The 13,321-nt window shown below is 38.3% G+C and overlaps 1 protein-coding gene across 6 annotated transcripts in view; it reads left to right on the forward strand.

The window, feature by feature from the left end:
- Nucleotides 1–9,949, forward strand: part of LOC104132082 (regulator of G protein signaling 21) — a 20,225-nt gene extending 10,276 nt beyond the window's left edge. Inside the window, exons 3-7 of one of the 6 annotated variants that reach the window (XM_035900771.1) lie at nt 1,121–1,409; nt 3,095–3,169; nt 6,477–6,553; nt 7,795–7,961; nt 8,930–9,949. In XM_035900771.1, the coding sequence (XP_035756664.1) occupies nt 3,159–3,169; nt 6,477–6,553; nt 7,795–7,961; nt 8,930–9,133 (459 nt within the window). In that variant the 5' untranslated portion in view covers nt 1,121–1,409; nt 3,095–3,158 and the 3' untranslated portion in view covers nt 9,134–9,949. Of the gene's footprint in view, nt 1–1,120; nt 1,410–2,425; nt 3,170–6,476; nt 6,554–7,794; nt 7,962–8,929 lie in introns of those variants that run through there. The other 5 variants (XM_035900772.1, XM_035900773.1, XM_009645332.2 and 2 more) reach the window with 5 other exon arrangements.
- Nucleotides 9,950–13,321: the final 3,372 nt, after the last annotated feature.

Genomic DNA, 13,321 nt, shown 5'->3' on the forward strand with positions numbered 1-13,321 from the left:
AATAATAATAATAATAATAAAAAAAAAACAGCCGCTCTATTACCTGCTGTGTACCTGAAATACAATCAGCTTACATAGACTAAGCAGTCACTGAACAACACATTACACAATGGTGAAAATCCCTCATCGCTTCTTTGTGGGTTTGTGAATTGTGATCAGTACCTGAAAAATGCATTTTTAAAAATTTCTATCTAATTGCCTGATGTCTGAATAATACAGACATGATCATCTCTTGGAGATTTTCAGTGCTGATAGATATTTTTAAGTCAGCCTTCACAGCCACAGAAGGATGCCAAAACCCATGAGTATTCCGACTAGCACACAGAATAACTAGATGGATGCAAACCGATTGCTCTTGCATTTTGTGGGCTACTGATCACAATTCACAAAACCACAAAGAAGCTATGAGGGATTTTCACCACCGTGTAATGTGCCATTCAGTCAGATGGTTATAAAAAAATAGGCACACATCCTGCAACCCTCCCTCCCATAAATAGCCTCACAGGAGTTGATGGGACTATTATATAACAAGAATGATATTACCTCTTCAATAACGTAACATAAGTCATTTTATAATCACAGTTCTAAGGTGGGTGAATGGTATAGTCATGGGGATTAGACACAGGGTAAACACTGAGAAATGAATGCAATCAACCAAGAATGATGTGTTGCTTAATTTGGTGTCATCTCTGTCCTTGTAACTGCACTGACTTTACTGGCATTACACCAAGGAATCGGGAGGAAACTTGCATCAGGCCTTAATCTAGAATTTTATTACTTGGCTGAAAATTCAACACCTATTTTGAACTGCTTCTAAATCTTGGCCACTTCCCAGTGAGAACCTAGGGCACTTAAAAGCCAAGTCCCTTCCTAAAAATGACAAGACACAGTAATGCATGTAAATACCTGTACATATTTGCAGAAGAACCTCTTGTTTGCTACATGAGCAAGGTAGACCAGCAGTCACAAAGCATAACATTAGGAAAAAAAAGGTCCTATTTCAACAATAATTGACAAAGAGACAATCTCACTGTTAGAAAATTCAAGTGGTAGCTATCCACAGTCTGCCAGGCCAGAAACTCTACAAATAAATATTGTTTGGATTTTGTATCATGTTTAGCCTCTTTTACCAAAGCTCAAACCTGGGACTGAATCAGTCACAAAGGATTTAACATAAATGCAGACACTGAAGGTTTCCTCTCCACCTGTAAGATGCTGAAGTTAGGCTTACCAGCACAACGCACGGAAGGGTTTTGGTCCTGTCTGGCACAGCGTTACAGTCCGCAGTACACTGTGGAAATAAGAAAAAATAACTGATTAAGGAAAATAAGCAGCACTGAAGAGAATCAGGATGATAATTCGTATTTCTCTCCTTCTGTTATAACTTTCAGAAGCAAGTGGAGGCAAAGGTAAGAAATTGCAGAAAGAATTTGTATTTTGCTGCCAGGAATCTTTTTTAGTGTTATGTAGGACTCAAAGGGGTATCTTGGGTCATCGTTTCTAGCTTCCTATTATCAAAGGCAACAATTTAAAATCATCTCTTTCATAAACATATGAAGCTCTGATGTTGAAGTACAGAGGAGTAGAGAGGATAAAAATTCTACTGGGAGACTGTTAAAAACAACACTTTTTCTGAAGCCTTCTGATTTCCAGCCTAAGTTTATTCACTGGCTATTTATATAATTTTTTTTTCTTTTGACAATATGATCATCAAGCTAAAATAGTTCTTTTTTCTCTCTGGGTTACCCCTCGGTATTCACAGAGAGCCATCATAGCTCCACTTAGTTTTCATTTTACAGTCAAACCGAAGTCTTTTATTCTCCTGCAAGACAGCTCAATTCTCCCGATCATCCCAGTAAGCCACCTCTCTCTATCTGATCCCATCCTGATTTCAACTTTCAGGAGCACTATTAATGAGATCACTATCTTTTTTTGTCCCATGTGAAATTCATCCAATAGTTCGGCCTGAAACTTCTTTTACAGATCCACAAAGGTGAGGATAGAGAATAACCCCTGAAAGTTGCCAAGGTCAACATGTGACATGTGGTGCTTGGGTCTTTCTTTCTTACCTTAGAAGATAGGCATAGGTAAAATAAGAAAGACTGTCCTCAGTCAGGCAGAAGCCAGCTCAGTGTGTGACTACACCATATAGAGAAACCAAATGGGACCTAAACTCTTGAGGCTGCTCTACTTGGTGTAAAATATTTTAACCGAGAAGAACAAAAATCCCATATTCTGCAGGTGAGACAGCTGGATCTTTGTTCCTGAACCACTGGAAATTTATTTATATCAAGTGGAGACATTGGGAACCATTGGGTAGGGTGAGCAAAGGGTTAGGCAGCAGGACAAGATTGGAGGGAGGGAAGGGGGCAATCAGTAAGCCTGCTTGTTCAGGGGAGTGAGGGACAGCAAGGAACATAGAAAGAAAAGAGCTGAGGAGGAAAGAATAATTACCAAGAGCAAAAGACAAAATTACATGACAATGCTTTTGGGGCAGAGTGATGTTCCTAGAAGATGGCACAAAGAATGAAATTTCCATAAGAGTAGAAAAAAATCACTGCACTGAAGGTATCAACTTCTGCACAATCCCATTATTTGTAACAGCATCAATGTGCAAATGATGGCCGCCCCAACGCTCTTTGGTCCCATTGCGATAAACCTTGTATGAATAAACCGAAGAGAGAATGGCTCAAGGGCCTTAGACCCTCAAGATTTATAAGGTGAGGGATAAGCTTTGCAGATACAGTATGAAAGTAAATAACTATCGTGAAGAATTTCCTAGTTAGGTCTTTCCTTTTTTCATTTCCGCAGTCAGTAAGCCAAATGGCCAGTGAGAAAAAAATCTCAAGATGATTTGTCTGGTCCGATGTTGTTCAGAACATAAATATGTCTTGAGAGATATTTGCATATAAATTGTTTTTAATTAAAATTGTGTTTGGTAGATTAAGTTAGAATGGCCACTGTTAAAAAATAAGCCATGTTTCTGAAAGAAATAATTTTAAAGGAAGTGTTACAAACAGTTTGTCAATTTGCATTGTACCGTTTGGTTGTTCACATGCTAATTGTGTTGTTCCTGCTGTCACGTTACCTTCAGCTTGAAGATCAGTCAGAAAAAGAAATTCTGCCCTACCTGTGACAGTCAGACAGTGGAACAAAAAATGCCAGTGAAGTGAGTTGTTGTTTATGGCTATTTTAATCATAGGAGGTTTATGGGATGGGGTGATCAACTTTTGAATAGTCTGGACAGCTTTTATTTTCCTTCCCCCTTTAAAGTGGATATGATTATTTTGATTCCTTGTCAATTCTGCTTGCCATTTCCATTTAAGTAAGTCCCCTGAGGTCAGTGAGATAATTCTCTTGAGTGATAAGTAAATATTAAACCAAATAATATTACCCATAAGGAAGAGAAGCAGAATTAGGTTGATGCTGCCTGTTTTATCCCAGTCTTTCATTTTGCTTTTTTGTTTGACAAGAAAGCTAGTAAATATTTACTGAGCAACCTGAAAATTTGTTATATATTTGATAAATGTTTATTACAGTTACTAAAATAAATTCTCTGCTGATTAATTTCATCAGCACAGGATGTCTCCCAAAATACTACATAATGCTACACTTCATTTTCATTTGTGTTTTCAATACAGACTGACTATATTTGCACCCTGGTTTCCCTCACGTATGTGTGCATATACATGTATAAATATGCATAATTTTATTATTTTTGTTTAAATATAATTTTGTGCAGTCTGGCTACAAGTAAACTGTCAGCTGCAAAAAAGCTTGCTTGTCAACATGTCAATGCCACAATCTGTTGTAATAATTATAACTACAGCTACGTAATAGGGTGACACTGTCATATAATCTCTTTATAAATTTACAATTAGAAAATACCATTACTGGCAATGCTGAGAAATGGCTGTGGAATACAGCTCTCAAACTAATTTGTATACTTCAAAGCAGGGTTTTGATAGTTGAGCTCTCAGAATCCCCTTAGGAATATCAAATATTTTTTACAGAATCCTAGGGTGGGGTTTTTTCGCAAATTAGGAAAACCTGTAATATTTTATCTTGTTTGGTCCAATATTTTAAAGTGTTTGGTCCATTTATAAGTTTCTAGAGCCTTTTAGTTCCTAAAATGCCTATTTTTTAAGTTAGTATATACAGTGGCAGGAAGCCAATAGTCAGCATAAAGGTGATAAGACTGCATAAAACTGACACCAGTTGGTCAGACAGACAAAAGCGTGGTGAACTTAACTTTACTTCAAAGTTTACTTTAAAATGCTCTCCTGATGGATAGGCATCTTGCCAGCCTTGAGAATACCTGCTCTTATCGTGCTGGAGCAAAGAGCAGCACGGCACGTGCAGGCAGGTGCTGTGCTTTGGCAGAGCCTTTTCCACCCTGTTTTCCACTCGCCCAAATTTCCCACCCCTCGGTACTGTGGAGCATCTGCAGCTTGTGCTGCTTTGCTGAGCCAAGGATGACCTACTCAACTTTTAGGTAGGGTGAACTCCTGTCCTCCCTAAGGGATGTGAATATAAGACCTAGGCATGATGTAGGAAAGAATTACACCCCATGAGTTTGTGTCTGAAACCAGAAAGACCAACTGAGAGAAACCTTTCAGTACAGAATGACAAACCTCCATAAAAATTAAGTTGTGAGGTTTTTCAAATGGAAACAGGGTGTAGTCAGAAAATAAAGTTTCTGTTTCCATCAAAAATCCTGGATTTTTTTTTGATTTTGCACTGAAACAAAAGAAAATGTTGCCAAATTTTCCAATTCCCCCTTTCTTACCACCAAATGAGAGAGAAGATACACACAAACTAATCCAGAGCTGCCGAGATGCCAAGTGACTACTATATTCACACAGAATGCAAATTCAGTTTCAAACCCCCTGCCTACCATAGCTTATACAAGATACATAACCAGAGGATTAGAAAGTTGATTTCCTATCTCTTTGGTTAAAACATCTCTACTACTTGTATAAAATGTAACAGTTTCAACAAAAGCAACATGAGATACCAATCTATTTAATTATTACCTACCTCTCCAGGTATTCTTGCAGGTATTCTGGAGTTGACGTGACTCCTTATAAAAAAATCTGTGTCCAAAATGGGGAGGGGGGGAGGAAATCAATTCCTTACTCTGCTCTGGCCTTGCACTTTGAACCATTTGTTTTAGTTCAAGATCTTTCACAAGTGCAAAATGCTAGTAAACCAATCTTCATTCCCTTAATACTTTTAAGTTTAAGAAAAAATAATATGCATTAATTTTACTAAAATTTAAAACAAGTTGGGATAAAACCTTCTACTGAATCTGTTCCATAGATAATAGGATATCAGCTCAACAAATTTCTTTTACTACCTGTCTTTAGAGGTTACAAGAAGAGCCGATTAACACTTGACATTTCTAGCTCAAAAATTTTGGCCAAGGACATTTGTATGATTTGAATTTTTTTATTTCCAAAATTTTCCTTAAAAAAATTTCAGTTACAAACCGCTGAACTGAGGTTTATTAATGAAGCATGCTCCTTATTCTAAACCAAAATATGAGCTAGATGACCAGATTTATTCCTGCTTGTCACTGAATGGTAGATATGAGGCTAAGTTCATTTGGAGATGCCTGAGGCTGTAAACTCACTGACTGCCAAAAAGCTGAGAAAATCAAATAGAAAAACTGGCATGCAGGAAAGCAGGTAGGCACATGCTGACATTTCCAGCAAATGTTCCATTTTCAAGAAATCATATTCTTCCAAGGTTTCATGACAAAAAGTGCAAGCAATAACAATAATGCTGGTAAGGGAGATTCTTTTTCTCTGCGGGATGTTTAAACTAAAAAGTAATACAATGGTAACTTTAATCAAAACATAATTTTGCAGGAATAAAAGAGCCTTGCTTCTGAACCAGCCTGAACGTCTTCAGAGCACCCAGGCTTTGTAAGAGCAAGGGCCCATTCAGTTCCATGTCTCGTTTCGAACAGAAGCCTACAGCAAGTTACAAAGGAAAAGCCAAAACTATGAATTTACTCAATTTTTTACACCACCGAGAAACTGAAATAATGCCCATTTATCCTACCACTGTTAGCGTGATGACATTTTAGATAATTCTACTCATTCCAACCGAAAAGTGTCATATAAATTAATGGTTAATCCATTTGAACTCGAGAAGCAATTCAGAGCACGCTCTAGAACGTTAATATCCCTCCTATGCCTTTACTATAATTCCACCAATTGCAAGCATTACTACTATCTCCGGGATGAATAATCCAGTTGCCAATGTCAAATAACACGGTACTTTATGAGTCTATATGGTTCTTTACACTTTAAAATAACTGTGTGTCACACTTTTTGTTGACTTTCTGTTATTGAGTGCATAGGGTAACATGAGTTACTCACCCTGCTCCCTCAAGGAGGTAGCCAAGTAGTAGAGCAGCTACCACAGACTGCGCAGGCGAAAGATCACAATGCTATTTTCAAGGATAGATGTTGTTTCCACAGGTCAAACACTGGGGAAACAATGGCCTGGTCTGAGTCTGTGGATACACTACTAGCTAATAAAGGTAAGAAGTAAGTGGAGAATATTATTTTAAAGATGTGCGTCGAGCCAGTTCACAAATGTTGCTGTCAGGTTTTCACACTGCTCTCCAGTTCAACTCTCCACGTGCTTTGAACCACACCAATGCTGCTGCTGGAGGCATGCGAGCGGCCGCGCTGAAAGGTGAAGGGGCATGTTTCTCCAGGCTGCAAGCACGATACACATTCTGGCCAATGCTTAAGGGGCATTTAGGAAGGCAGAAGTGTTATGAAAGAGTTTTGTTTTATGAAGATAGCAGTTGTTAAACTCTCCGTGCAATGGGTCTCTTTTTCCCATTTTTTTTTAAATAAAAAAACCCAGAAACCTTTTCTTAGTTTCCTTCTGTTACGAAGAAATATATGTGGTGTGCATTGACTTTCAGTCAAACAAAACCCGATTATTTCCAATATATCTAAAGTCACTTCTCCAAGAGTTCCCATTCCTACTGACCCGAAACCCTAAACCACATGTAACTTAAAAATTTCCTTGCCCCTGCCCCATTTTCCTGCGGTAAATTTGTGGCCTGGACCCTGGGGTGCCACCACACTGCTTCTGATATTAACTTGACTAACACAACTATATTTGGGTGCTGTCTGCTTTCTTTTCTAAGAGCTTGTGATTTGGATTAGTTTTAAAACAATTTCTTCCAAACAAACCCTTCTTTGTTTAATTTTTCCTCTTAGAAGCACAAAAAAAGCCAAAAAAAGAGAGGGTCCATCTCTTCATCCAAGTCTTAATCATTACTTGAAAGGAGATGGCAGCACTACTTAGGCAGGCTAAACTCAGCTCCGAGAGGAGCACGCTACTACAATATGGCTTAATTTTCTGCTTGGTTCTTAGACCAGGGGTCAGCAGCAAATCCTAATTTCCTCATCTCTACAAATCCTTGTGAAGACCAAAATATCCAGGATCCCCTTTTGACTACTGTGTCAGTGCTAGAGACCAAACCACAGCAGGCAGGCATTGGGAGCATTCCTCAATCAGTAACTCTCTGAAAGAATTCTCTTAGTCGCCTTATCACCACTATAGTTTCACCTCCTATTTATTTCTCCCACAACAGCCTCTTAAGCCTAATTGTGGGCTGACAAGCAGAACTGTATCAGTCACATAAGTTACGCTATCTATACTGCAGATATTTATACATGCGCACACATGTATAGATATACATATAATCTGCATCGATCTTTCAGTTTTCCTCTACCCATCATCTCATGCATTTTTCCCCAGATGGCTTGGCAGCTTTTAGGACATTTTTGAAGTCAGAGTTCAGTGAGGAGAATGTAGAGTTCTGGCTGGCCTGCGAGGACTTCAAGAAGACCAAGTGCTCCACTATGATCGCCTCAAAAGCCCAAAAGATTTATTCTGACTTTATAGAAGCTGATGCTCCCAAGGAGGTAAGTAGGTTTTTTGCGTGTCCTTTGGGTACTGAGGATGGGAATCAAGTAGAAAGTTCAGATCCAAGCTTCCAGGCATGACAGAAAATACAATTCAATGTGGTTGCACTTCCATTTTGAGGTCAATTATTTACCAGGTAGAAAACACTGTATGGAACTCTGAAGCAAAGAAAGATGCCTTATGGTTTATACTTTAAATATGTTCTTCGCACAAGGCATGGGTTTATCTCACCTTCTGAAACTCTTACCTTAAAATTTAAGGAAATATATGCTCAATATCATTTGTTTTGTCTAACCATTTCTACAGTGCAATAAGCACCATTTCCTCTGCATTTTAGGTACCAGTATGTTGGAATGTTAATGATTCTGTTCGTTTCAACAAGTATTTTTCACACGATGAAAATTAAAATGCAAACTTGCAAAAATGTCCATCACAGCATTCAATTTTATCATTATTTTAAATATGCTTACTGTGAAGGGACAAATTGCTAATTAATTATTGTTCACCTTCTCCTCCCTTACAAACTTCTGCACTGATGTCTTTGCTATTGACAGTGAGCGTGCTTTGAATGTCCCCACGTCTTGCATATGATTGAAAGCCATCTTATTACTATTAAAACCAAAAAATCCTTACAAAATACATAGGGCCAAAACCTAAATCGGTGCTGAGTACCTTCATCTCTAATTTACTCTTTGGTAATTGGTACTTCATAGCATTTGGGTTAGCAAAAAGATGAGATAATCAGAAGCAAGTGTTTCCCTTCTTTTTTCAGTGGTGCCATCTTTTTAAGAACCAAATAAAATTTAGAATTCAGTATGCTAGAAAATGAAGGGGTGACCTTCCTGCTTATTAGCATCAGCCAGGGTATTTGGGAGGAAATTCAAATGCAGACTGTGTCCTGTACATGAACGGACCTCAGCTTTCCAATCAAACTGACACTGGTTTTACGCCTCCTTTCTTCCTACAGATTAATATTGACTTCCATACCAAAAACGACATCTCTCAGAATATCTCCGAGCCCACCCTCAGCTGTTTTGATGATGCTCAGAGGTTAATCTATAGTCTCATGGCAAAGGACTCTTTTCCCAGGTTTCTAAGGTCAGAAGTATACAAGGAACTAGTAAAGAAGCAACAGAACGGAAATCAGAAGAGATGGCTCCCATTTTTGTGAGAAAATACCTGAGGGATTATGAATGTGTAAATGTCTCCCATGGCAACTCAGTACAGACAACATTTTATTAAAGTGACGGTACAAACCAGATCTAACAATTGCTTTTGCCAGCTTGTTTTTAAGTACAATGTGCACATGATACTTTCTAATAACGGTGGAGAAATATTCAAGAAACACGATGGAATATGCCAAGACATTTGAGGTACCTTTCAAGTAAAAATTTTGCCACTGATAATTTCTCCATTGCTGGCTTTATTTGTCAAAGTGTTTTCACATTTTTAAGCAGAATGTTTCGGTTTTCTGGTTTGCCATTGATTTTTTCTTTAGAAGTATGGCCACGAAACCAAATTCCTTGCAGGGGACTTGAACACATTCATTCATCATCTTATTTGTAATTTGTAAAAATATTAAAGTCCTCTTTTAAACATGTTTTATACTGATTCAAAACACAAGAAGTAGAAATATGGTAGATAACACACTATGATAATATTTAATAAATAGGCAGCTGCTTTATAACAAATGTTCCTGGCATTCAGAGCAAATTAATGTTTCATAACACAGCTGTCTGCAATATGACTCTCTCCAATTTTCCTTGTGTTTATTTAATTTTAATTTTTATTGAAAAGTCTGATTTATTGTCTAGGCATTTTGGAAGAGAACTGAGTAAATCTTCCTTTGTATATTTTCAATCAACAATTTGTTTTCTCTGCTTTTTCGAATTTAACCGGTGATACTGTCCCCATGCGCTCATGAAGAAGTAATGTGAATAATTATTACCACTTTCAATGAAATACAGATAAGCAGAAAAGTAGACATCAGAAAAACAGTTTTAGGCAAGTAAGCATGTCAGTCAGAACTCAGTCATGGTGTTATTTTTCAAACAAACAAGATATGATAGGATTCTGCTGCAACCTTCAGGTGTCTCCGATTGCACACACTGATCTTGATTATTGCTGTTAGAGGATTTATTGCATATATTTAGGTGAAAAAAGGAGCTGTGGCATAGCATCGAAGAGAAAAATATTTCAAACCATATGTTGCAGGAAGAATCTTCACTATGGAAAATAATTCTAAATGCAAGAGACAGCAATAAGGTATTTCTTAAAAAAAAAAGAATAATCTTTCACTTGATATGAATTTAATCCTTTTGATTCTTTTGCTTTTGAGCTGCTCTAAATCTCCAGGAATCTCTCCTTGTTTGGAACTCTGTTTATGCCTTCTACACTCCATCACATCCTCTATGCAAAAGTTCCTCTCTATTTTATCAAACTACATTAAGAAACCAATTCATTTAGACAATAAAGGATATTAAGTAGCCTGAAAGCCCTAGAACGCTGCCTTCGGTTATGTACTTAGGTTAATGTCCACCACAGCTTAGGTAGCTAGGTAGGGTGTGAAATACCCATTCTTTGATACCCTCCTCTTTTGTATCACCTAGTATTTCTTCTTGCTGCCTGCATTTCTTTTTCTTTTCTTTCTTCCCCAGTACTAGTGGTTAACAGAGAAATGAACACGATCACTGAACTCGAGCTACAAGGAGGATGTGGGTTTGTTTTGCAGTCCCACAGCTACCATTCATTTTGCAATGATGCTTCAGTGGAAAACTGCAACTTCCGCCTGCAGGGCAGCCTTGGTATCCTTTCTGCACCAGGGGATTTCTGCTGGTTAAAGTCACAGTAAAGACAGCAGTCAGCATTGCTGAAATTGCATCATTTACTCGAAAATGTAGCAAGTCATTTTCTCTTTTTACAAATCCAATTCTCATTTTCAAAAGAGAAAATTCCCATATGCAGGAAGAAGGGGGGTCACATCACTTTTCTTAGTAGAATCATAGAATCGTTTAGGTTGGAAAAGACCTTTAAGATCATCAAGTCCAACCGTTAACCTAACCCTGCCATCCCACCACCAAACCATATCCCTAAGGACCTCGTCTGCCCGTCTTTTAAATACCTCCAGGGATGGGGACTCCACCACTTCCCTAGGCAGCCCATTCCAATGCTTGACAACACTTTCAGTAAAGAAATTTTTCCTAATGTCCAACCTAAATCTGCCCTGGAGCAACTTGAAGTCATTTCCTCTTGTCCTATCACCAGGGAGAAGAAGCTGACCCCCACCTCGCTACAGCCTCCTGTCCGGCAGTTGTAAAGGGCTATAAGGTCCCCCCTCAGCCTCCTCTTCTCCAGACTAAACAACCCCAGTTCCCTCAGCTGCTCCTCATAAGACTTGTGCTCCAAACCCCTCACCAGCTTTGTTGCCCTTCTCTGAATGTGCTCCAACAACTCAATGTCCTTCCTGAACTGAGGGGCCCAAACCTCAACACAGTATTTGAGGTGCAGCCTCACCAGTGCCGAGTGCAGGGGCACAATCACTTCCCTGCTCCTGCTGGCCACACTATTCCTGATACAAGTCAGGATGCCGTTGGCCTTCTTGGCCACCTGGGCACACTGCTGGCTCATATTCAACCGGCTGTCAACCAGCACCCCCAGGTTCTTATCTGCCAGGCAGATTTGAGCTTTCCAGCCACTCTTCCCCAAGCCTGTAGCATTGCATGGGGTTGTTGTGACCCAAGTGCAGGACCCAGAGCTTGGCCTTGAAACCCAGCACTTGGCCCTGAAGGGCAAGTAGAAAGCCAAAAAATTCTGTTCTATCAATCGTTTGGGACCTAAGGGTAAAAAAGCACCTTGAAAAGAGTTGTGTGACCATGAAACTTCACAACTCTGTGCTCCTTCAAGACTTGCACACTTCAGACTTTACCCGATCACAAACAGAAGAGCTAGAAAGTGGTAGAAAGATGGCTGCCAGGGATCTCGAATTCCTGACTGTTTGAAAACACAACATAAGGAGAAGTTAAAAACATATGTAAACCAGCCAAACTTGATAAAAATAATGCATGTTATTATTCTGATAAGTATATAAAAACAATAGCAGGAAGCATCACGTCCACACGATGTCTGGCTGATTCTCTGTGATCAACAGCACAGTTACTGTCAAAAGAGTGCGTCATTCTTAACATTTTAGCATCTGACGTGCATTTTAATAATTACATAAGAAAGCATCATGAATGGTTTTAACAGGTTTTCAAATAATTTTGAATGCTTTAGGAGAAACATACAGTAATTGCACTTTTAGGGGTTATCACAGACTCGAGTGTAAAGTAACAGTAATAATCCTTTCATAACTCCCTAATTAAAATTGTTAGTTTAAATTAACTAACAAAATCAATTAAACTTTTGTTGTTGATCAAGCCTTTCAATATTTTTAATTAATCTGTTTCAGATGCTTAAATAGGTGATGAAACTTTGCAAAGTTTAAATAAATGATTGCTATAATTTCATATATATCCAATGATAACTGGATGCACATACACAGTTAATTTTTTAAAACCCTCAGAGCACTATCTGGCTATATCATATGCAATTAAACAAAAGAATCTACAGCTTATTGAAGTGTTCTGGAATTTAAGAATCAAATTTCTGAAAACTTCTATAATATAACGTACTATTAAAGCATTATTAAAGATCTATTTCAGAAAGTATCTGAAAACACCTAGATGTGAAAGATGGGAGCCAGTAGTCTTTATTTCTCCTTATTTTCTAGGTCTAAAACTGATGCTCATACTTCTACAACACCACAAAAAGGTCACAGCCTAGCATCCGAGCTCTAATAATTTGACATGGGAAAAGGCCAGGCAATGAAGTGTGATTTAGAAGATTTAGACTGAACTTTGCCAAAACCCCAGAGCTTTACCCAAGACTTCCACCATGAGCTTGGCCCAATTGTATAACCTGTTGTGAAGCCGTTATGAAATTGAGAAGTTACCTCTACCTTCCATCAAAATGTAATATATTTATGCCTTTTAATATTCAGGGAGCATGCGGACACTCCAGGAAGGCAGGGTCTATGTTCAGGTTTCAGAGTGATCCTTCAGAGCAAAGCCACTCAATATCAGAGTAATATCTTCATTGCCAAAGCCACTGCAGTTTGAGAAACCTGGATATAAATTTTGTGGAGAGACGTCACAGCTGTTCTTATAAGTTTGTACATCACCTATTCCTATGGAACCACAAGAGCTAACACATTACCAGAATTATTTATCCTAATAACAGCTTGGGGTTATGATGGAAAAAGAAGAGAAGACTACACTGTCGTTAATACTGAATACTATACATTCAATAATTATCTTACAGA

This window comes from Egretta garzetta, unplaced genomic scaffold (assembly GCF_000687185.1).
Source record: "Egretta garzetta isolate BGI_Z169 unplaced genomic scaffold, ASM68718v1 scaffold598, whole genome shotgun sequence".
In the NCBI taxonomy this organism is placed as follows: domain Eukaryota; kingdom Metazoa; phylum Chordata; class Aves; order Pelecaniformes; family Ardeidae; genus Egretta; species Egretta garzetta.